The sequence below is a fragment of the Desmodus rotundus genome, chromosome 7 (genome assembly GCF_022682495.2).
Source record: "Desmodus rotundus isolate HL8 chromosome 7, HLdesRot8A.1, whole genome shotgun sequence".
NCBI classification, from domain to species: Eukaryota; Metazoa; Chordata; class Mammalia; order Chiroptera; family Phyllostomidae; genus Desmodus; species Desmodus rotundus.
The window spans coordinates 78,212,432-78,238,236 of NC_071393.1; the positions used below are offsets into that span (position 1 = coordinate 78,212,432).

General features: G+C 40.1%; 2 protein-coding genes across 2 annotated transcripts in view; one reads left to right on the plus strand and one right to left on the minus strand.

Moving 5' to 3' along the window:
• The window catches only part of SLC28A2 (solute carrier family 28 member 2), a 71,678-nt gene extending 66,437 nt beyond the window's left edge, over window positions 1-5,241 (plus strand). Inside the window, exons 19-20 of the transcript XR_006656593.2 lie at window positions 1,415-1,456; window positions 3,591-5,241. The gene's annotated coding sequence lies outside the window, so the exon portion shown is untranslated. The remainder of the gene's footprint in view (window positions 1-1,414; window positions 1,457-3,590) is intronic.
• A 462-nt stretch (window positions 5,242-5,703) lies between these two features.
• Window positions 5,704-20,902, minus strand: GATM (glycine amidinotransferase). The gene is made up of 9 exons (XM_024568213.4): window positions 20,725-20,902; window positions 19,082-19,300; window positions 13,205-13,400; window positions 12,213-12,403; window positions 11,159-11,296; window positions 10,855-11,019; window positions 9,284-9,347; window positions 8,709-8,825; window positions 5,704-6,730 (listed from the first exon to the last, which is right to left on the minus strand). Exons 1-9 carry the CDS (start codon window positions 20,791-20,793, stop codon window positions 6,618-6,620), a joined length of 1,272 nt encoding a protein of 423 aa, XP_024423981.2. The 5' UTR covers window positions 20,794-20,902; the 3' UTR covers window positions 5,704-6,617.
• Between the last annotated feature and the right edge of the window lie 4,903 nt (window positions 20,903-25,805).

Below are 25,805 nucleotides of genomic sequence, written 5' to 3' on the forward strand. Positions count from 1 at the left end.
TCGACTGCATCTGCAGAATCCTTGTCACATGGCTTTGACACTGAAGAAGGATGACTGATGGCGTTTTCTATTTTACTAAAGCTGTAACCGCACTTAATGAGTCGAGAAGTTCTAATCACATAGTCCTCATGCTTTTCACCTAACTCTCAATCTTTGTTTTTATTATAGTAAATTTTTTATTGTACAGGAAAAACCAAAGTTTTGTGTTACAGTTGTTTTCTGAAATTGTTCAGACTTAACCCAAAAGCTATTAAATAAGATGACTAAGTGAGACTTTATCATCAAGATGAAAAATTTAGTTAGATTCTCCAGGTTTTTGTCTTTTGTTCTCACATCTCTTCCTGCCCCACCTCATATTATTTTGAACTGAATCCTAAATATATTATTTTATCCATAGTTATTTTCCATATGTCAAAACACTTGACTAAGGGCAGTTATGTCAGAAAATTAAATTGATTTGTAGGAACCGATGTCTTTGTGTACAACCCAAGTAGTAATAACGATTTATAAGGTGAAAACTATTCTGTGATAGATATAAATATCTATTTACAATAGCTATTTCAGCCTTCTCAGACTCACTGATAAGTCACATGTTTCAGTTTGTCTATTCTGGTCAGAACACAACCTATGTGGGCCACAGATACCCACAAAACTTGTTCTTGCCTCATATGATATCTTACATCCACGTAAAGAGATTCCAGAGTTAATATCAATGGGTTTCCTGATTATACCCCCCAAAAATGTCAGAGTTTTCAATCACTCTTTACACATAAAAAATTTCTACTCTTTAGTATGCATTCCAGAAAAACACAAATTTGCCATGGAAAAACTGAATTTTGCTGATTTTATTTACACGTGTCACAAAACCTTTTTAAGGGGCAAAAATTTTAAACAGCTTTTCTCTAGGTCCTTTGAATGAAACTGATACTCTGAAAATGTGCCATAGTTACTCTAGACCTTTGAGAACCCCGGTTATGATGCTGCAGTGACAACATATCTAATGATAATGTGTGTAACTCAGCAAGAATAAGTATACCCCTGCTTGAGAACAGAACGAATCTGAATCTGTGTGGATTGGCAAGAGAAGAAAAGGTGAAAGATGCTCCAGGGCCGTGATGTGTATAAGACCTCAAGTTTATTCCTCTCCCTGTCTGCAGGTGTTAGGGCATTAATTTCTTGGCTTGGACAGAGTGAAATAGATAATGATTTTGGTTCTCTCCCTACCCCCTTCTTTCTCCATTTTGTTCTTCATTCTTTAATTCAGCTACTAAATTCATCAGTCTTTATCTTTCCCTCCAACTTTGTGTATTGGAGCAAGGGGAAAAGCGAAGTTTGGGAAAAAAGAGTTTTTTTTCTTAAGAGTCTCTCTGCCTCAGCTCTTGAATAATTGTTGACAATTTTATTCATTTTTCAGGTGCTGATCAAAGCATAATTATCAGCAATTATTATGAAAAAAGTAAGTATAGCAAGCCTACCTTATGAAACTCTATGGCTGGCAATGCTTTTTATCAGGGCAAAAGACGTATGGGTCTTTAGCAATCAAACCTCACTTAACTGTTACTGTTAGTGAGCTAAATGATGGGGATCCGAGTACTTTGGCCTTATTCTAATGTCTCAAAAGAACCCATGTGTCCAAAAAGTTGACCCAGAAAAATCTGATGTAGTGCCCTTTTGCATTCTCCTGAACTATTGGGTGGTATTCCTGTGTAGTTACGTTGACACACGATAGTGTTCAGATCCATGACCTTCATTTTTAAAGGTTATTCCTGAAATAAATACTTTGCTTTTTAGTGGGCACTAGACTTGCTCTACGATGTCAAAATTAGATCTATTTATTTAAAATTAAGTTTATTTTTAATGACAATGGTTCATCTTAATATACATAGCTGTTTCCTCTAGACAGGGATTTACAAAGAGGCTTGTGTTCCCTAGGAAGAGTGATAGTCTGAGTTGTTGGCGTGTTATCTGGACACCTGGCAGAAGATGCCAGGCCTTCTGCCTGCTCCAGATCACAGAGAAGCCACTGGGTTGCAGGAGTGGTAGATGACAGATAGCAAACTGATAGCAGCTGTGTGGGAGAAGCCCAGCTGCTTCTGTTTTCCTCCACAACCCTGACAGAAGAGCATACCCAAGAGCAGTGTCATAAGATCCAAAAATAGAGACTTTATTAAATCATTTAATTGAGCTATATTTATTGAAATAATTGTCTTGTTTAATAATGCAAAAGGCCAATGGAAGGGACAAGATGAGATGAGGAAGAGGGAAGAGTCCAGGATGGCTTGGTGAAGAGTCAATTGTGATACTGTATTGAACCTGAAATGCCTTTGCACATGCAGATAATGTCCACAGATGGTTGGGAACAGGACCTGGAGCTTAGGATAGGTTAAGAGTAGAAGTCTAGGCCTAGGGCCTCCCCTCCCACATGGCTGGTAGGAGTTAATGGTCACAGGGGAGAGGAAGACCTAGACACAAATGAGACTGCCCAGGAGGATGTGAGAGAAGAGACAAGGCTCAAAGGCAGGCCCTGTGGACATCTACCTCTTAAGGGTAGGAAGAAGATAATTTAGTGAAAGAGCTTGAGTATCACTAAGGATAGGAGAGAGTGTATCACAGAAACTCAAAAGAGGAGAGACATTCAAAGGAATGATCAGGAAGGCCTGCACAGTATCCACTGAAAATGACAGTTGAGAGGTCAGATACCATCAGTACTTTGTAGGGATAAGGTAGAAATCAGCAGGAGACCAAGGAATAAATAAAAGGTGAAGATAGCAGGTGTATTTTTTTTTTCAGGAAGCTTAGCTCTAAAGGAAAATGAAGTTGCCAGAGGAATAGTTTTTGTTTGAACACTATTTTTAGCATGATTATTTGCTGAGGGAAAACACACACTCACACACAGGTTGGAATGGTAGAAAATACGATAACTGATGTAGCTGAAAGAGGAGAGAGATTAAAATAGAAGGACAGTTGTATGGATTAGACCTGGTTAGAAGGTTTTCCTCTTTTCCTGCCGTAATGAGAGAAGTTTCTCTTAGTAGAGGGTTGAGAAGTAAAGGCAAGTAATGATATGAAGGCCTGACTTTTCTCTTTAGAAGCTTAGCTAGTAAACGCAAGGAGAGAAAGAATTTTAACCAGAGGATGCAAATGCAAATAAATCTGTATAGGATTGGAACAGAAAAGCTGAGGGAACTGACACATCATGGCCTCCATTTCCCCTGTGAAAATGAAATAATACTTGTATGATCAGGTAAGAGAACATAGTGAAGGCTTAGAATAGACACTAAGGAGCATGTGGAGGGGTGTGTAACAGAATCACCAAGTAGTATTTAGGCCTGGGAACATATACCCCATGTGTGCACCAATCCACACGATTGTTCCGATTTCTTAAGCAGGATTCAGTCCAAGTGTAGGACTGATAAATGTTTCTGTGGGAGATGAGAAAGGACAGCAGGATACACAGGAGTTGAAGGTGTTGGCAAGATCACGTTTGAAATCTCTGACTCACTTCAAAATACGTCTTCCCCAGCCCCAGACTTTTCATGAGTCAAAACATTTATCATCTTGAGGACAGAGACTCTTTTTTTCTTTTCCAGGGCCTAAGATGAATCCCTTATATTCAGAAAACATTCAGATATTTTTGAATGAGTAAATTCATTAATAAACAAAATTGAACTTCCAGCCAAGATAGAGGCATAGGTAGACACACTGTGCCTCCTCACACAACCAAAAGAATGACAACAACAAATTAAAAAAAAACCCAAAAAACCAGAAATGCCAGAAAATTGAACTGTATGGAAGTCCGACAACCAAGGAGTTAAAGGAGAAACATTCACCCAGACCAGTAGGAAGGGTGGAGACAGGCAGCTGGGCGGAGAGGACTGGAGGACCTGGCAAGGTGACAATTTGCACACTGGGTGGCCCCACATTCGCATGCAGATAAACCAGGAGGAACAAAGGGGGAGCAAGATAGACCACGCAACCCAGGGCTCCAGTGTGGGAAAATAAAGCCTCAAAACCACTGACTGAAAACTCTTATGGGGTTTGAGGTGGCAGTGGGAGAAACTCCCAGCCTCACAGGAGGGTTCATTGGAGAGACGACCCACAGGGGCCTAGAATGGACACAAACCCACCCACCCAGGAATCAGCACCAGAAGGGCCCAATTCGACTGTGGGAAGTGGGTGAAGTGACTGAAAACTGGCAGAGAGTGGAACAAGCAGCATTGTTACCTCTCGGACTCCTCCCCCACATACAGCGTCACAGTGCAGCCACGTGGGTGGCCCTGACCTGGTGAACACCTAAGGCTCCACCCCTTACTACATAACAGGATACAACTAAGCGATGAAGACATAGCCAACCTATCAGATACACAATTCAAAACACTGGTTATCAGGATGCTCCAGGAACTCACTGGGTACTTCCACAGCATAAAAAAGGCCCAGGCACCAATGAAGGTCGCATTATGTGAAATAAAGAAAAATCTACAGGGAACCAACAGTGACGGGAAGGAAACCAGGACTCAAATCAACAGTTTGGAGCAGAAGGAAGGAAGAAACATTCAGCCAGAACAGAATGAAGAAACAAGAATTCAAAAAAATGAGGAGAGGCTTAGGAACCTCCAGGACATCTTTAAACGTCCCAACATCCAAATCATAGGGGTACCAGAAGGAGAAGAAGATGACCAAGAAATTGAAAACTTACTGGAGCAAATAATGAAGGAGAACTTCCCCAATCTGGCAAAGGAAATAGACTTCCAGGAAGTCCAGGAAGCTCAGAGAGTCCCAAAGAAGTTGAACCCAAGGAGGAACACACCAAGGCACATCATAATTACATTAGCCAAGATTAAATATAAGGAGAGAATCTTAAAAGCAGCTAGAGAAAAGGACACAGTTACCTACAAAGGAGTTCCCATTAGACTGTCAGCTGATTTCTCAAAAGAAACCTTTCAGTCAAGAAGGGGCTGGAAAGAAGTATTTGAAATCATGAAAGGCAAGGACCCACATCCAAGATTACTGTATCCAGCAAAGCTATCATTAGAATGGAAGGGCAAATAAAATGCTTTTACCTTATTCCCAGATAAGGTAAAGTTAAAGGAGTTCATCATCACCCAGTGCTTATTATATGAAATGTTAAAGGGAGTTCCTAAGAAAAAGAAGATAAAAAATATGAACAGTAAAATGACAGCAAGCTCACAGCTATTAACCTAATGTAACCCCCCCCCCAAAAAAAAAAACCTAAGCAAACAACTAGAACAGGAACAGAACCACAGAAATGGAGATCACATGGAGGGTTATCAACAGGGAAGTGGGGGGGGTAGAGGGGGGAAAGGTACAGAGAATAGCATAAGTGGTAGGTACAAAATAGGGGGAGGCTAAGAATAGTATAGGAAATGTAGAAGCCAAAGAACTTACATGTGTGACCCATGGACATGAACTAAAGGGGGGGAATGTGGGTGGGAGGGGGTGTGCAGGGCGGAGGGGAATAAAGGGGGGGAAATGGGACAACTGTAATAGCATAATCAATAAAATATATTTAAAAAAATAAACAAAATTGAACTCTGCTACATTTCCAAATACAAGAATTAGGTTTAAATTTTTATCTACTAGGGATAAATGTATAGGTTATTTCAGAGGATTAGAGCTCTGTCCCAAGAGCTGCATCCTGTAATTTTCTATGCTCAAAATAATTAGACTAATGCCAAACTCTAATAAAATCCTCCTGTAACATAAAAATTTATTAGAACAAAAAATATGCATACAGTATTCAACATTAAAATTATTTCACATCACATGTAGGTTTTTACCTCCGTTAGTTTTTTAATGCTATTAAAGCCTGCACTTTAAATAATTTGCACACCTGTAAACAAATCTTAGATTACCACAGATACAATGTATCCATTAGATACTGAATATCAAAATTTAGAGATGGAAACTGATAATTATTACTATTGCACTAAATATTTCTGTAAAAATTTAGACAGAAGAAAAAGAGATTAAATCAGTTAAAATGAGGTAAGTTGTATGAAAACGTTTTTAGTAGCAACTATCACCAACGTTGAGATGAGAATATTAAAAACATTCATGGAAAATTCACTTAAATGTTTGCAAAGTCTAGGTTACTTTAAAAAAAATACCAAAATATTAAAAATTACCAAAATACCTTATTAGAAAGAGACAATTATCTGGTTCTACCTAACATCTGTGAACATTCTAAATCTTTCATTTAGGAAAAAAGTGATATATTCACAAGCATAGCAAAAAGTTAAAAAAAAAAAGATTAGAACCAACAGTTCAAGCTGCCTTTGGGAAAAAATTAAAAACAGAGGTAGATGGTTAAATATTAGCAGCCAAGTTACTCGAAGGACTAATTTCTGTCTTGGTACACATTCACCAAATTTTTATGACTGAAGCCCAATAGCAAATAAATTTAGGAGTAGAGAGTAAGACCTAACACAAGTTATTTTCCTTATAACAAAGAAAAGGAATAAAAATAAACCAGGCTTAAGACCCCTGTTAAGGATATGATTGTTTAAAGCACTACAGTTCATGCACTCTTTAAAGCAGGAGAATGAGCCTTGTCCTACACTTGCTAGGTTTATGAGGACACGCCCCATGAGGCGTGGTCAGTCAAAGTAGGACTGCAGGGTGCCTCGGCGCCGGACATCGCAGGTCCAGCAGTGGAAGCCTCCTCCCAGGGAATTGGCGTGACGAATGTTGACCTTAATGGTACTGATACCTGCATTGAATGAGAGAGACGTGGCCAGTTAGATGGACTCACATGAAACTTTTCCTATACAAATTAGGCCTAAAGACAGACAGGAATCTTGTCTTTCTAATTCCTAAGTCTGCCCCAACCCAGGAGGTCTTTCAATTTTATTTTCACCAATTATATTTCATCTGATCTGTTCCACTGCTAATATAAGACATTCACCGAAAAGTCAGCAGAGATTCTGAAGTTGTTTGTGCTATTGAGTATTCACAAGTCAATAGGTAGGATGAGAAGACATACCTGTCAAATGCTCAAAAACAATCAAGCACTAAAATCTCAAGGACTTTAAAAATTAGGCTTTAACTATTTTGTCGGACTTTTCTATTTTTACCCTGTCAATTTAGTAGGAAAAGTATAATTTACCCAACCTGAAAAGTTGACTTCACTAACTCACATATAAGCAAAGTTTATCTAATATGATTAACTGTACTAGGCCACCTTAAGAAAACAATGGAACTGAGCTCGTATTTTAATATCTGGGTTGTATGGTCATACAGGTACCAAAGCTTCTGACGATTAATTTAATCTGACACCATTTGTATCGACATGGCTATGATGCACCCAATCAGCCAGTGGTGTTTGGGAAGAATCTTGTGTTTGGCATACTGGGGTTTTAAAAAGAAAATCTGTTCTCCCTCAAGAACCCATGATTTTGAGAGGAAAGATGAGCTATGAAGTCAGTAAAGGTCCCACTGGTATAATCTGGGAGGGGAAGGCAGTGTGAGTCATCTGGAAAGAATTTCCTGAGAAAGTGACAGTGAGCAGGGCTCTGAAGAGTAAGAATATAGGTTGGACAGAGGGAAGGAATGGGCTTGAGATAAGGGGTGGGCTTTTAAATACAAGCACCTTTCTTGATAGACAGATGTATCTATCTTACTCGGATTGCTAGATCCATATTAATCCTGAAATTGGAGAGAATTCAGTTACTTGAATAGGTTTGTTTTAACAAGTTCCCTATGTCTTTAAAAGATTTTATTAGAAATAAAATGTTAAATCAGCTCTTTGGTACTCAATAATATTTTAAGTTGAGAAACAATAAAAACTTAGTGGATAAAGAAACTGAACCCAAGCAGTTGGGTTACTTAATGAAAGCCAGAAAAAAAGTGGCATAGCATTAGGGGTTAAATCATTAGACTGCGCTCAGTCCAACTCGGACAGGCCAATCCTTTTATACTGATGTTACATTAAGGAGGGGTGTGTCAAAGGGTCAAATAATTTTTTCTGGGTAGAACACCTAAAATAACTCAAAACATGACTCGATTACAGCAAGTGTACTTACTACTTAGCTTTATTTGACACTTAGGTTACATCAAATATGTTAAGAGTGGTCAGCATACATACTTCTGTAATCTATATAATAGCCATGTGAAAATCCTTCTTTTCAATGCTTTTCTCCATTGTATTAGAATATCTGGCCTAAACTTTGAGTATCAGGATAAGCAAACTCCCACCCAAATAAAAACCAGTTCTGCTTTTTAGTTCAAAGTTGAATGATTTACTGACATCTATTGCAGTTCATTACTTTGTTCACTGTGCTTATCACACACATATATGTCACTTTTGTATCTGTACCCTTATTGTCATTTAAAATATGTAATGAGAAATGACTTTAATGTACCCTCAACAATTTCTTCTTTGGGGAAGGGCTGAGTAATGTACCTGCTCAACAACAAAGGGGTAGTTCTCCACACATGGACACCAGGAAGTTAGGTAAGTCACAGAAGATGGTTAAATTTATTGCCAAGGGAATGACTAAGGAGCCTGCGATGTATCTCCAACCTTTTGAGGTTATGATTGTTGAAAACAAAAATATTGTCCATCTGCAAAATAATAACTTGGTACCTCTAAGAGGAACAGAAAAGTACTTAGATAAAGCATACAACAAACCTAGCATGTCATTTCTTCAGTTCTTCATACATGACAACATTTCATATGTTATACATACCCAGCTTCTCAAACATCTTTTGAATTGGGACTTCATTGGCATCCACCATGACTCGCTTTTCATCTAGCATTAAGACATTCATGGAAAGCCATTTGGATGACATCCAGAGTGGGTGATCTAAAAATAGCAACAACATTTAAATCATGTCTGCTAGCATTTTTGTTTAAAGCAAGGGTTTGAAAGTGAAGAATATTAAAGGGTCAGTTCAATTTTCAGAGTTTACTTTCCCTGCAAAATTTTTATCTTAAGACAATTTATAAATGTTATGAATCAGTCTATATTCATTACACATTTGGATTTCACTTTGTTTTATTTATAAGGTCATTTCTTGCTTTATGAGATGCTATTTTACAGTGATTTTTCCCATCTTCTCTTTCTCATTTTGTGTGGAAGGAGACGTTGTGAACGTAAGTCCAGCTTTGTTTTAGTACCCATAATCCCAAGCTCCAGTTCACTCCCTACTGGGGAACTGTTTTCTCTAAATTGCTAAAATTTTGGGCTGTTGTCTATAAGTGCAAGATTCTTGGTCACTGAAGTAATCGTTTTAGCCTGTGAGTATATAGAAGTAAACATACCGTCTGGGATGACTGGTATTGGAGGAGTAACTATGGTCCATCCTGCTTTCTTGAAAAGATCAATCTGCAAGACCAAAAACCCAAAGAGGCTTAAATCTATATATACTATTATCATTCTTGGTCTCTGACAGACCTTATGATTAATAATTATTTTTTTAGAAGCTGTCTTCTCAATTGTTAGTATAAAGAAATTAAAATTTTAAGACATTTGGATGATTTTGTTTGAATCCCAATTTAAAATGTACATAAAAATCCCCAGATTACCAGATTAAAGTTAAATAGTAGCAGAAATGTTAAAGCTTTAAAAAAATACTCTTGTGCTTTTCTTAGGTTTCTGAGATTTTAAAATATCAAAGATAATTTCCTTGAGAAATTCTCTTCAAAGAAAATGAAAATATTTCCTAACTACTTAGTTACAAGAAAACAAAAAAGTGACTGTGTCAAACCCAGAGTCCATCCACTTCATAGCCCATCGCTTTGTATCTGTGACCATGGTATAAAGACAAATGTTAAGGTTGTACTCCCAAAGAACCCTAATTGTCCTTAGTGACCTATTTATTATTACTCAGCCATCCCTATGTTCACTGACCCTCTTAGTGTAGCAATGAATTACATTAAAATGAAATGAATAACTAATCTTGGTCATTGGGTCTTAATTTATGGGATAAAAATGAAGCGTGACATGGTAAAATAGTGATTTTAAAAACATGTACTGCAGCCCAGCAAATAACATCACTCACCAACCAAGTGGAAGTAGGAGGCAGCAGATGGAAGTAGGAGGCTCAGGTGACAGGGACAGACCAGCTGCAGTGCAGTGGCTCTGCTCCTCCCTCTGGGGTGGGACTGGCCGAAGGAGGCCTGACCCACTAGAGAGGGAAGAAGATACCCACTGCCCAGATATCATCTTGTTTGTAATGCAGCTGCAGTTGGAACCTGGGCTGCAAGTTATGTGACATAGTAGCTGCCCCCCCACCCCGTGGTTTTGCTTTCTGTGGTTTCAGTTACCTGCAGTCAACCATGGTCTGAAAATATTAAATGGAAAATTCTAGGTATTTTGAGAAAGAGAGAGTCTACACATTCACATAACTTTTATTACAGTATATTGTTATAATTGTTCTATTTTATTATTAGTTGTTATTGTTAATCTCTTACTGTGCCTAATTAATAAATTAAACTATTATAGATATGTATATGTAAGAAAAAAGAGCATATATAGGGTTCAGTGCTACCCATGGTATTAGGCATCCACAGGGGGTCTTGGAAGGTATTCCCCGAGGATAAAGGGGAACTATTATAATATCACTCTGTTCAACAAAAACATACATACAGGCACAACCTTCAGGCTCTTGCAGCAGCCCAGCCAAAGTCTGATACACTGTATATGTCTGAGTGTTGGACATCTTGTAGTAAATGTAACATAAGGAATCCAATTATTGATAATAGTTAGGTTGAACGTTGTTGAATTTGTCATTTAGAACTATTAGGAATCATGGAAGTGCTTAAAATATAAGTGGTAGTTACTTTAATTGCCAGACTCTACTACTTTTCCAGAGCCCAAACAACTTCCTCACCTGGTGACACGGTCGGTCTGGGTTGGAAAGCACAAGACCAGGTCCAATGATATTGAAGGTGGCATCAATATGCATTGGGTTGGGATCTTTAAAGGAGATGATATGCACTCTGTAATCTGGAGCAAGATGCCTACGCATCCATTCAATGCCCAGGTAGTTTGTAACCTGAAAACAAAAGGAAGACAAAACCTATAATGATTTGGTTCTGTGAATAGAAAACTAAAAATAGGATGAAAATATTTGAATTTGGAAATTAAAAAATACAATAATAATGTGTGAAATTGCATAGGCAGTCTTTATCAACCTGGCTTCTCTGTGCAAAAATATCTCTTCCAGCTCTAATGAAGTCAGCAGCATCAAAGCATGGCTCAAATTCAGTTGTCACAAATTTTCCCTGAGCAGCCAATTGGTGTCTGTCTTCTACGGAATGAATGGGGTAATCCTATTGGAACAAGAACAAGAATGAGCACACACAGTGCATTGGTTCATGAGGAAATTATTTATAGGACATTGATTACTGAGAAAATTGGTTCATCATCATCATTTACCCAGTCTACTACGCTACCCAGTCTTAGACTAAAATATGCAAGATGTAGGCCCATGCAAATCAAACAAACAACAAAAACAATTAACAACAAAAAATGGCATGACAGCAATTTCCTGATACTTAGAAGCAAATGGTACAGAGACAGGAATGATTCCAAAAATATTCCATGACATTGATTTACGTAGTGTAGCTACCTACAATATTGAAAGTCAACAGGATGAAGTCATTCTGTTCTTTTAGAAAAGGAATTTGGTCCCGAGCCTAACTCTTACCATAAAATGAGATGCTGTGTTTCCCCTGCCAAATTTGATTGGGTGTGGTAGAATGAATTTATTTCTGTTTAAACCCCTAAAGACATTTTGATTTTTAATTATTTCTATAAATTATCAAATACCAAGTGATCTAATAAGGGACATATACTCCCTTTTACTGTGAATTTGGCTTATAGACCAAATTCTTTGACTACATTCTTTTTCTAAAAGAGAATGGAGGCTAGTGACTTTTCTCTGTCTACCAATGAACACCTGTGTGCCTTCAGGCAAATCCCTGTCATAGAATGATACTATTTCCTCATGGGCTTGTTGTGAAGTGGAAACAGGACTGAGGCTGTAAATAAAGTGTTTAACCTAAACCTGGCACAGATAAGCACCAAATAACTATTAGCCATTATTACTATTATTACCACAATATCATTTACTCTTATTTCATCATAAAACGCAGAACAAATACATGGCATCAGAGAATCTCCATCTCACTCTCTGGGATCATTTAGAAAAGTTACTAGTAAGCACACCTATAATTAGGGACTTACCTGGTCATAAAGCTCATTAGCCATTGTGGGCTTTGGAGCAGTTGTCCACTTGGCGCCACGGCGGAAGTAGTCTTTGATAATTGATCGGTACGCACGGTACTCAAAGAAGCGAGCGCGCCATGCCATGGGAGCCTCGATAATCTCATTGCCCACAACTATCAGAATGTCTCGAGGCATCGCACCATATAAACCTATTGGACCACGAAGTTGCACAATGACCTCAGTAACGCTGATTTCCAAGACAGAAAAGTAGATAGGATCCCATTTTTTTGTAAAATAAAAATCACAGAAAATCAGTAGTGTGAATGTACATAATTATATGCAAATGGGAAAAATATGGAATGATACATACTGGATTGTTAACATGAATTCTGTGTGAGGATGGTGAAGCCAAACAAAAGAGAGAGAAAAGAAAAAAAAAATGAAATAAGGTCCTTGTTCAAAGAGGTCTGGAACCACCAAGTTTTCACCTTTTGTAAGCTCCTTCCTTGCTACACAGAAACAGAGTTCTTCAGGGAATATCTGTACCACAAGATAAAAACTGGGCCACAGATTGCATCTAGAACTATAAATTAGAACACTGAACTCAGGCACACAAACAGTCTTGTAGCACAGTGTCAGTTAAAAATGGAATGTTTCTGTTCCTCTCTTCACTTCTGTTCTTTTTAATTTATTTTTATTTTTATTTTTTTAAACATTTTTCACTTCTGTTATTGAGGAAAATTAAATAGAATCCACTGTTCTTATGTAAGAAAATTACCATAAAGTTTAGAAAAACTGATTCTTTCAAGATTTCAGATTTACAATGAAGTTTTGAATGTGTATATCTTAATCATATCAAAAAGAACCAAACTGTTCCTAAATAATCTTTAAAGTTTTGAGGAATTATTAGAACAAAGAAATATCTGAGAAATTATCAGTTTTCTCCTTACACATTAAGAAATAAAGTAAAAATTAAGACACTAGCAATTTAGGGATCTGACATCACTTACCCGTAGACTCAAAATCAGGAGTTTTATACTTTACTGACCAGTCAATGGGGTCAGGCCGCCTCACTGTCACTCCTTCCATTTTTAAAATATTGCACATTTCTTCAATTTCAGCAACAGCCTTTTTCAAATGATCTTTGGGAAAATAATGGCCTCCATGCTTCTGGTAAAATGGCCAATACTTTTCGTATGTGTTGGCCTAGAAGCAGAAGATAATAAGTGAAATACTTATAGAAGAAAAATACTCATGATAGGTTTATAGGAGAACCATGATTTATATAACTTAACAGAATTGAGACTAAGACCACATCTTGTCCCGTGTTGATCCCCAGCATGAAGTACAGTGCCTCTATGGGAAGACACTCAATATTTGTTGAATGAAGAAGTCTAAATCCCCCGGATGTGTTGAGACCTTTTGCTTCTTTTGTCTGATAGCACTCAGTGTGTCTGCCCTCACAGGGGCATGAAATCTTCTTGGGCCAGTTTGTCCATGCTTCAGAGACAAAACAGGACACAAGTGGTCCCGTTAGACAGTCTCAAAGAAATAAAAAAAAGAGAACAAATGAAATAGCATAAGAGAATAAAAGGGCACCTATATTAAGGCAAAACCATGGGCTATCCATGCATCCCAGAATTCTGTCTAGAAAAGAGCACTTCAAGGTATTTTGTAGGAAAATAGGGAGCTGCCTCCTTAAAGGTTAGGGATATCCTCTCATATATGTTTTGTTTCTCTTAAAAAGGTATTAGTGATTTTCCCATCCAACAGAACTACCACTTGGAAAATTGTGCAGTAGTACAAGTCTGCCTTTGGTGCTTTCTACCCTTCCCTGCCAGGATGTCTCACCCCACCACACCTCTCCTCTCCCCAAACCATCCAAGCTCTCATTGCTTCAAGTCCTTTTGCCATAGAAGAAAGCTATCTAATAAATGAATTCACAAAATTTTAATAGCTAAAAAATATAAAGCTTAACATTTAGAAAGTGCCCAAGGATTACATGCATTTTAAAAGAACTGAATGGAAAACAGCTGAATGCTTTAAAAAAGGCCCAACCAGCCCTGTCTGGGTGGCTCAGTTGGTTGGAATGTTGTCCTGTACACCAAAAGGTTACAGGTTCAATTCCCGGATGGGGCACAGGTTGCAGGTTTGATCCCTGGTTGGGGTGCATATGGTAAACAATCAGATCAATGTTTCTCTCTCTCTCTCTCTCTCAAAGCAATAAACATATCCTTGGGTGAGGATCTTTTTTTAAAAGGCTCAACCAATTTGCTAAAAATTACTGTTGAATTAGGGTGGGTATAACTGTAATAAATCAATTTTTGAAAGTATAAAAATGTAGAGGATTCTTCATTGAGATTGTTTTGCATAAAATTGTTTTGCACGTGGCTGAGTTCTCAGTCAATTTAAAGAACTGTGAGGAAATGCAGATGATGCATATGGATGTAATTTATCAAGTATATAGATGAAGTAGAATTCTGATCAGAAGATCCAAAAGCTAAGAAAAAGCCCTGGGCCTTCATCAAAAGGTTGGCTAAGCAATGTGCATTTATATATTTTAAGTTTTAAAAAATGTTTAAAATGTAAAAACATATTTCCCTATATCATTGATTAACTACCAGTCTTGATCATGTCAGATAAGGTTTCCAACACCAGTCAGTTTCAGACAAGAAAGGAAAACTGAGTGATGAAATACAGTTTGTCTAAATGTCTAGCTCTTTAATGTCAAAGACAATGTGTTTTCCAGATTTTCTGTCTTCACTTCCATTTTCACCTCACCCTGATGAATATCAAGCATATGAAAGCCTCTTGTTAGTTCAGGGTCTCGGTTCACATCAGTTAGACCTGAGCTGAGCCTGCTGGAGAAAGGTTAAGATTCTGCAAAACAGGTCTTTAGCAAACAAAGAATGCCAGTGAAGGCAGTGAACGGGTTGGCAAACTAAAGTCCATGGGCTAAATCTGCCCGTTTTTATAAATAAAGTTTTATGGGAACAGTGTCTGAAGTGTTTTGCACTACCATGGCAGAGTTCAGAGTTGAGTAGTTGCAACAGAGACCTATGGTCTGCCAATATTTATTATCTGGTCCTGTACAGAAAAAGCTTGCCGACCCCTGTCTAAATCATAAGTTAGTTGCTTTACTTTTGAAGATCTATAGGCAAACAAAAGACTCAATATCTGGTCCATGAAAAATGTTATCAATATTAAAGATGTACTTTTTAAGATCAATCCACTCTTTTAAAAAACAAAACAAAAGCACTTCACTGTATTCTACACCTAGGAAATCCTGTAGCAGCAACCAGAAGGAGAAGATAATAATGACTCTTTATATTCCTCTCAGACACATCCTGGTACTACATCCATTCACCACTTCCTCCTTCGCATGCCAGGCACATCTCTTATAATCCACTGAGAGACAAGAAGCCTTTGAAAATTTAACACTGGGTTAAAGCAGATGCACAGCCATGTTGTCTTGCCAGGCATATTCCAAAGTATCCCGTGGGACTATGTGCGCAGAGTGAACCTTGCCTAGATAAGTATTAAAGTAAACTTCCCTGGGAGAAAAAAGTTGTTTGAACAAGTGTGACTTATATAGCTCACACTCTGGCTAAGGCTGGACAAAGTCCAAATGATCGGGGTACATTACATTTTCCAAGAGATAGTTGGGAACTATGTATACTTCCTTTACAACCCTGCTAAATGAGTTAGCAATGATTTACCAAGTGTCTGCAAGATTTTAAAAAATGCTTAGCATATTATGTTTTTAATAATGCTGTAGAGATGTGGCTGTGTTCCTAGAGACTCTGTAGTCTCTCAGAGCCTAAAATCTTTCTGCAGTGGTTGCCAAATGGGTTTTAAAGAAGGTCTTTGGAAGAATAGGAAATCTCAATGGAAATTTCGTATTTATCCAGCTGCAAATGTATTACATTAACTTTGATTGATTTTTATATTTTATAAGAGGTCCTTTATCAAATGCTTTATAAAAAAAGACAAAAACAAAACAAAAAGCACATATTTGATGGAAAATATTCATTATATCTTATAGAATTAAAAAGCCATATAGCTTTTAAAAATTATACTTCCTGACAACTGTGTTGCTCACTCCCATAAAGTTTCTCTAGCACTTATATCTTCCCACATATTGGATAATCTAATTGCATACAGTTTACTATATTGTTTAATCTTTCATTGTTCCCCAAACTGATTAATACATCTGTGTCATTTTCCTCCAACTAGAAGGTAAGGCCTTGCCTTCTAGGGGTCATGCATTTCTTAAGTTTACTTTCCTCAATACCTAACCCAAGGATATGTTTAGAGAGAGGAAGGGAGGGAGGGAAGGGGTGAGGGAGGGAGGGAGAGACAGATGAGAGAGAAACAATGATCAGTTGCCTCCTGCATGCACCCTGATGGGGGATCAAACTCGCAACCTTTTGGTGTACGGATGATGCTTCAACCAACTGTGCCACCCTGCCAGGCAATACCTAGTTTTTAGTATGTGACATAAAGCAGAAATATCCAGACAAATGAATGAAATCAATACTGATAATGCTACTAATATCTCCAACCATTATACTCCCAATGTACTCTCATAATGTAATTAGCAAACTGGACCAATACAACTATACAGAGTTATGGTTTTATCCTTTAAAATAATTAACATGTAACATTTTACATTCATATTTAATCTTGTTAGGTAGATAGCAGACTTCTTAATATCTTCATTTTATTGAGGCCCAGAAATTTGTGGAATGCCGCACAAGGTCAAACAGCCGATTACCTGAGACTAGTTATCTAGCTTTATCAAACTCCTAATTCAATCCCAGTCTCCTGACTTCAGCCTGGTTCACTTCCCACAATCCCATGAAATGACAAAGTCTAAAGTTATAAATTGAGTGACAAAAAACTGAAAATAATGTCTGAGAACTCTGATTACCTAAGAGCACATGGTATAAAAGTCACTAGTTTTAAAGACAAGTAGAAGGATAATCTGTTCCTTGAAGTTGAAATTTAATTGCACCTATTAAAATGGTTATGGGATGGGACATCTTTCCAAGAAAAGACTTAAAAGATCATGCCTTTTAAAACATGTGGATAACATATAAATCAACCTGTTCATCAAATTTCATATATCAGAACCAAAAGTAGTTTCAGAATAATCAGAATTTATTACTTTTCCATTACTTTGTCTTAAAGATCTAACACAATAATTGTTTTCTTTAAGAAGATTTCCCAGCTATTCAGCACCTGGTCATCACTTTTTCCTTAGCTCTCCTGGCACTTCAGTTTAACTGGCTTGCCAGTTGGTTAGCATAAGATACTTACTATTAGTCTTTCTTTCTGTGTGAACACAGTATCTCCCCAAATACTAAGTTATTTTCTGCTAATACCTCTGGAGCCCTGGTACAATGTAGGCAACATTTATGATGATGACAATGAAGTAAAAAAACTTACTTCATCAATCCACATTACAAATACAAATGTAAATATTCAGGAGGAATTTACAGTAAGTACATTGAAGATATATTTATAACACATTATTAATGGAAACTTAGGCTGTGTCTACAATGTTGATGGCACTCCCTCAGATATGGGACCCCTATGTAGTACACAACCTGAACGCCAAACCTGGACGGTGCTGGCCATAGAATATTACACATGAAGAACAGTAGGAGCCTTTTAAAAAAGGAGATATTACTTGTTACACAAAAATCCTGTAAGGCTTCGTGGAGGGTGCCATTGGAGCTAAGTGTTAGTAAGAGGGGTAGGTTTAAACTGCAGACAAGGGGTGCAGGAAGAAAGGTGGAAGAGACCTAGGTGGGAGCAAAGGTATAAGGCTTGTTTGGGGATAGTAGTGAGTAGTCTGGTTTGGCTGCTTATACGGTGATCTTTAAAAGTCTGCTGAAAACCAGGGTGGAATATTACAGATGAGAGACACCCAATAGGAATGCAGATCTGCTAACCTGCCATACTAACACATCTCTAAAATGAGTCGGGGAATGAAATGGGGAGTCCTCAAAAAGGATGACAAAAGCCAAATTATGAAGGATCTTGAATACCATGAGGACTTTATCCTAAGGAATAAGGTAGAAAATACAGGAGGAAAGAGTAAGAGCAGGATGAGTAACATGATTGAATTTTGGTTTTTAAAAAAATCACTGCTAGACGCTGGGAGGTGGCTTGAAGAGTGAATGGGGAAGACCAGTTAGGAGTTAACTGCAATAGTCCAGGCTGCAGATGACAACCTGACCTAAGGCAGTGGCAGAGGGGTGGAGGCAAGGCTCATTGTGACAAAAGGCTTGTTAGGTCTTGGGGAATGGACATGGAGGAAGTGACTGCAATAGAAACCAAAGATGATTCTTTCGTGTTTTAGCCTGAGTAAATAGGAATGCCAAAAACTTAAAGGAAAAAAATGAAAAAGGGTCCAGTTTAGCAGAGTGATTGGCAGTTGAATTCAAGATATGCCAAGTTTAAGGTCCTGTGGCAACATTCAGTAAGGAGTTTAACATATTGAACTGAACAGAGTTCAGGAGAGAAATTTGGACCAGAGTGGAGGTAGGATCTGACGCTGTGAGAACAGCCAAGAGGAGAGGGCCAACAGTAAAATTCTATTCAACTCCAACACAGTAGACAGTGAAGGAGGATGCGAGGACTAGTAAAAGAATATCCCCAGAAAGGCGTCTCTCAGAAGCTAAAGGAGGGATTTATCATTTGTGTAAATAGTGTCAAATCTGCAGATATGCCAGTTAAGAGAACTTAAAATCAGCCCTGGACTTGGGACTCTGGAGGAAACTAAGTGAAAGCAGTTACGGAGGACAGTGGGAGCAGAAGCCAGACTGAAGAAGGTGAGGAGTGACCCCACTTCAGACATGTGAACACCCTCGCTTTACCTTCACCTCCATGGTGAACGGTGGAACACAGGCGTTTTCTGCTCTGCCCACTATCACCTCCTCTAAGGGGTCCCATTCGTTGTAGGAGGAGACCGGGCAGTCCTTGGGCAGAGGATCGGTGGCCTTGTCATCAGCTGCACAGGAATTCCGGGAGGAAGCCGTAGCTGCCTGGGTGCTCTGGAAAGTTCGCTGCACCCATCCTGTTAAGGTTCTTCCCAGCTTCCAAGAACAAACAAAAGATTATTGTACATGGGGGGAGGGGAAGTAGAGGCGGGATGAAAACCTACCGTAACACAGTGAGACATTTAAAATCCACTTGGAGAGTGTAAACCAAGATGTTAATTTATAGGTGGGTAGTGGTGCCAGGTGTTTTACCTTTCTATTTATGAATACATTATCTTCGCATCTGTTGTGTTGACATAACTCTTCAAAATCCTTCAGAAGATGTTGTCCCCAGTGACCATACACCCATTTATATCTTAGACTGTTTTTTGGCAATTAAGCTTTAATCAAACTAAGCAACTCGTCTGCAGGTGAAGGGTCACCCTCTTTCTTCCCAGAAAACCGCAGAGAGCTGCTCCAGGTCAAGACCACCTGAGGGGAGGGACTTTCCTTTCCTCCTCAGAATCAAAGATTCCCAATGCTAGGCTACCAATATTTTCCCCAAGTGCAAATATGTAAAGGACTTTAGTTTTCAAAATAATCAGTTCCAAACCCAAATTTTTTTCATTGCCGACACACACCACATTCTTTGGCAGTTCAATTCTGAGAATGACCAAGTGCCAGTTACTCCATTTCACACATGGTCCACGGTCCCCTCTCCAAGGTAAGGATTTACCAGGCACAAATTTACACAACTGGAAAGGAGATCTAAGAACTTCAAGAGAGCCTTTTGAAAATTCAGGGCCTATAAAAATTAGAGAGCAGAGAGCGTCCCTCTTCCCCAGCACAGATCTCAAGTCCCAAATCTCTGTTAAAGCCTTAGGAAGGAGGCCATAGGGTATGCCAGGAGTGGGGACCAAACCGAGGAGAGTGACAGCTGTTCTGGAACCAGTTGCTGGGAAGGGAGGGCAGGGGACAAAACCTCCTTGATATTCCAGTTTTAGGAGCTAGGGAAGGTCTGCAGGCACGCGCTCACTTACTAGGGAAGCCGAGGGCGGGGATCGGGCAGAAACTCGGTACAAACCGAACTGACTCCAACGCCTGTCACAACTCAGGCAGTGGGCCTGCTGGCTCCCTCTCCGTCCTCAATCCCCACTTTGCCCCTCCGCCCGTCCACCCCGCACGCATGCGGTGCTCGCCGAAGGCACTGAACCCGAAAACACCACCCATTTACTAAAAGGTGTTACTTGTTGCCCTCATCCCCTAACTCCGGGCCTCAATCTCTGTGGAGCTAAAAGGTCTGGTTGGGGAGGGTGGCGTCCCTTGAGCTGATGGCCAGCGTGGCCCGAGAGGCGCAAGACCAACTGTACCCACGGGGCGTGGACCCAGTACCTGTCCTCTTCTCCCGTTGCACCGCCAAACTCCCAGCAACCAGCAAAGGCTCCTGAAGCCAAGCTTCCAAGGGGGACCAGAGGGGACCAGGTCACGCAAGGCTAGCTGGGGAAAAGCAGGGGAGCAAGGGAGGCGGGAGGCGCACGCACCCGACTCCCGATGTAGTGCACCGCCTCAGCGCCGCGGCTCCCGCCGCGCAGACAGCGCACCCGCAGCATCGCAGCACGCCCGCCTGGCAGATGATCACAGTGGTACGGGCGATGGGGCTCGGGAGTCCGCAGTCCGGAGAGCGCGCCCGCTGCAAGCTGTCCGGGCGCGCGTCCCGCCGCCTTTTGTAGCCTCGCCCTGCCCTGGGCCGCCCCTCTGGCGCCCATTGGCTGCGGGAACAGGTGGCCCGGAATTAGGAATGGTAAGGGACTGCCTGGGGCTCAGGGTCAAGTGCCCAGCGCCTGCCCTTTTTTAGCCGGTCAATGCACCAGCTGACGTCTGCGGCACTCAGAGAAGCCCAGCCTGGGTCCGTTGAAGAGGCCCGGGAGCGTCTCAGGGAAGGGCGGGGCGGGGGACGGCTTCAGACTAACAACGTGACTTCTGACGAAGGAAACTTATTAGTATATACATCTATTGTTTTAAGTTTGCCTTTATGGATTTATGCATGCAAAGCATGAGTACAATCACACGTTTAAATTCATCTCTGTGCACTGACCCAGCCCCCTCATGTTACTGTGAACGCAAACCACCTTAAGTGTAGGTGGCTTGCTTAGGGCAACACCAGGAATGAGACTGGAGCGGACTCAGGCTGGAATTCAGGTCATCTGCTACCCCGAATGCTGCACTTTCCACGCACCAGCTTGATAGGTGTTTTTTGGAATACTTGCCGATTCAAATAGTCTTTGGCCATGTGCCCCTGGCTTGAGAAACTCAATCACGAAAACAGAGACAAATGCGGGCCAGAAGTAAGGGAGGACTACAGACAGTTTCTTCCCTTCCATTTCATGTACTTAAAATTTTGTTTGATTTGATTAGGATACACCTGTTGGGAAAAGTAGTTCCCTAACAGTGAAAAGTCTTAATTGCTGTGAATTTGTGCAAAACTAGGGAACTCTCAAAAGCAGGAGAGGGGGCAGAGAGATTTGAGTATTTCATTTTTCTACCTATAAAATATGTAGTTATTAATTTTTAGTGAGCTTTCTTTTCAATTCTGGCGCCTCAGACTAATTTTCCAAAGTTCATTGATGGAAGGCACCAACCAGGGCGGCATGGCGGAAAGATCTGTGCAGAGGCCTTTAGGAGGTGGGTTATAACCTTGACTCTGTTACAGACTACAGTGTGTCTTCTTGAGTTGCAATCTTCTCCTCCTGCAGGGGAGAACAGTTGCATTTATTGTCCCTAGCACACAGGGTCACCGAGGGGCCAAACGGAGAGATTGCATGCACATGCAGAACTTGGCGTGACACTAGAGTTGTATGAATATGATGTGATATTTTACCAGCTCTAACAATGAGGAGGCCTCCAAATGTAATAATAAGGTAAAAGGAGTCAGTAAGTGTAGGTTCATATCTTAGCTTTATTGCTAATTTGCTGTCTGACCTGGAACCAGTTTCCTTCACCTTCTAGAAAAGGCTTTGGGAAGTTCCTAACATTTCTCAAACTTTACAAAGTGCTTCTCCCAAAAATCAAATGCAGCTACTTCTAAGGTCTAATTCTTTCTGTGCACTTTGGGTGGCCAGAGATGTACTCCTCAACAAAAGGATTTCAGAGTACAGTATGTACGCATAACATATGGTATTGACATTATTTATGCCATTTCTGTCTGAGATCTGAGGGCTCCTCATGTCACTCTTTAAAGACACAGTTTTAATTTTACAGGTGTAAATTGGGAGTGCCTGGAAATCATGAGGCCAGATGTCATTAAGTTTTGCTTAAAGAAAAACTTTCTTTTTTTAAATTATATTTTATTGATTATGCTATTATAGTTGTCCCAGCTTTCCCCCTTTGCCCCCTCCACTTAGCACCCCCCACTCCATCAGTCAATCCCCCCACTATTGTTCATGTTTGTGGGTCATAAGTATAAGTTCTTTGTCTACTCCATTTCCTATACTGTACTTTACATTCCCATGGCTATTCTGTAATACCTATTTGTAATACCTATTTGTACTTCTTAATTCCCCCACTTCTTCACCCATTCCCCTACACCCCCATTTCATCTGGCATCCATCAAAATGCTCTCCGTAGTCATGATTCTGTCTCTGTTCTTGTTTGCTTAGTTTGTTTTTTAGATTCAATTGTTGATAGATATATATTTTTGCCATTTTATTGTTCATAGTTTTGATCTTCTTTTTCTTAAATAAGTCCCTTCAATATTTCATATAATAATATTTGGTGATGATGAACTTCTTTAGTTGTTTTCATCTGCCCTTCTGTTCTAAATGGCAGCTCTGCTGGGTAGAGCAATCTTGGCCATAGGTCCCTACTTTTCATGACTTTGAATATTTCTTGCCAGTCCCTTCTAGACTGCAAAGTTTCTTTTGAGAAATCAGCTGACAGTCTTATGGGAACTCCCCCGGAGGTAACTAACTTCTCTTGCTGCTTTTAAGATTCTCTCTTTATCCTTAACCTTTGACATTTTAATTATGATGTATCTTGGAGTGGGTCTCTATGCATCCATCTTGTTTGGGGTTCTCTGTGTGCTTCCTGGACTTGCAACTCTATTTCCTTTGCCAGATTAGGGAAGTTTTCTTTCATTATTTTTTCAAATAGATTTCTAATTTCTTGCTCTTTTTCTTCTCCTTCTGGCACCCCTACGATGCAAATGTTGGACCTCTTGAAGTTGTCCCAGAGGCTGCTTATACTATCCTCACTTTTTTTGGATTCTTTTTTCTTCTCGTTGTTCTGATTGGTTGTTTTTTGCTTCCTTATGTTCCAAATCATTGATTTGATTCTCAGCTTCATCTACTTTACTGTTGTTTCCCTGTAAATTGTTCTTTATTTCAATTAGTGTATCCTTCATTTCTGACAGGGTCTTTTTTATGCTGCTGAGGTCCTCACTAAGTCCCTTGAGCATCCTTATAACCAGTGTTTTGAACTGTGCATCTGATAGATTGCTTACCTCCATTTTGTTTAGTTCTTTAGTTTCTTTGTCTCCTCTTTTGGCAACCTTCCTGTGTTTGTTTCTATGTATTAGATAGAGCTGCTTTGACTCCGTGTCTTGGTAGCATGGCCTAACATAGTAGGTGTCCTGTAGGGTGCAATGGTATAGCCTCCCCTATCCCCTAAGCTGGGTGCTCTAGCTGCACCTTTCCTGTGGGCTGAGTACACCCTCCTCTTGTAGTTTAGCTTTGGTTGCTGTTTTCAGGTCAATGTGAAGGATTTTCCTAGGCCAGTCAGCTGCAAGGATTGGCTGTGACCCCTAATCATCAACCTCTACCCTCCTTGGAAGATCAGCCGTGAGGGGCAGGGTGGTGGTGCACCTATGTGTCTATTGCTGTCTGCTGGGTGCACTGGTCCTGGGGTTTCCTGAGTGGTGTAGCCCAAGGTCAGACCCCACCTGGGTTTTGCCTGGAGTCACCCTGCCTGAGCTATAAAGCAGTCAGAGATGGCTGCTACTTATTCTGGGCTTGGAGATTCCCAAGTGAAGCCAAGTTTTGAATCTAGGCTGGCTGCTGCTAGGGCTGGACCTGGGGATCACTGAGGCCAGCTGTTGGTTGTTCCAGAGGATTTAGGAAATTGTACATTATGAGCCAAGACCTGCCATTCATATAGAAAAGTAGGTCAGCTGGACCCAAAAGTTGGGTGGGGTGAGGCAAACTGTATTAGTCAGGTTGATGGAGTCTCAGATATGGCACCAGCTCATGGTCCAAATGAAAGAACAGATCAAAACTGAGCTTGCTGGCTCAGTGGCTCTGTTGGGGGAGAGCTCAGAAAAGGGACAATAGCCTCTGCTCTCCCTGATGCCACACACCCTAGTTTCTCCCAGTATGCCACTGGTGCCTTTCAAGCTGCTATCCTGGTACTGGAGCTCAGAGGGAGTGAGTCTGAGTAGGTGATTCCATATATTGGTTCTTTAAGAGGAACTGCTTGGGGCTCCAGAAGTTTCTTCCATGATCTCAATCCTCACTGGTTTGTGCAGCCAGAAGTTGTGGGAACTTATCTTCCTGGCACTGGAACACTGGGCTGGGTGGCCTGGTGTAAGGCAGGACTCCTCGCTGCTGAGATATCCCTCCCAAGATATTCCTCCCGAATTTTTATCCACTACACCTGGGTGTGGGACCAGCCTGTTCCACATTTATGCCCCTTTACCAGTCTGGATGGATGTGGTTTCTTTAATTTCATTCTTGTCAGACTTCCATTCTGCTCGATTTCTGACAGTTCTGAATGATAGTTGTTCGATATTTTAGTTGTAATTTTGGTATGGTTGTGTGAAGAGGCAAACCATGTCTGACTGCGCTGCCATCTTTACTGGATACCCAAGAAAAACTCTTATTATAGCCACAGAACATGCACTTACCTCCTAGAATCCAGGGGATATCATGTGGGTGGAACCACCCGAGCTAGTTCTACTGCTATAGAAACAAATCAAAGCACTTTCTTTTCTTTTCTCCCTCCCTCCCTCCCTCCCTCTTTCTCTTTCTTTTTCTTTCTTTCTTTCTTTCTTTCTTTCTTTCTTTCTTTCTTTCTTTCTTTCTTTCTTTCTTTCTTTCTTTCTTTCTCTCTTTCTTCTTTTCCTTCCTTTCTTTTCTTTCTCTTTCTCTCTTTGTTTCTATTTCATTTTTTGCTCTTGAAAAAATTCTGTAACAGTTTTTAGACTGATGTCATCAATTGGAAACACAAGTATTCCATACTGGTTTGTTTGTCTAATATTGGGCCACCCTGCAAAGGTGGTGACACCTGGGAACTCCCTGGTCTTTAACTGCTGCTTCCTCTCCCATCCCACCCCTAGGTGAAATGGAATAGACTAACTCTTAGCTTCTTCTCGCTCATTGGCAATAAGTTAGTTTTGTGTGGATACATGTTTTCATTTCTCATTGATCTATACCTAGGACTGGAACTGCTGCATCCTATCCATGGTTAACATTCTGAGGAACTGGCAAAGTGTTTTCCCAAATAGCTGCACCACTTTAACCTTCCCACAAGCAATGTGTGAGGGTTCCACGTTTTCCACATCGTCACCAACACTTGTATGTCCACCTGTTTTATTATGTCCATCCTAGTGGGTGTGACATGGTATATCATT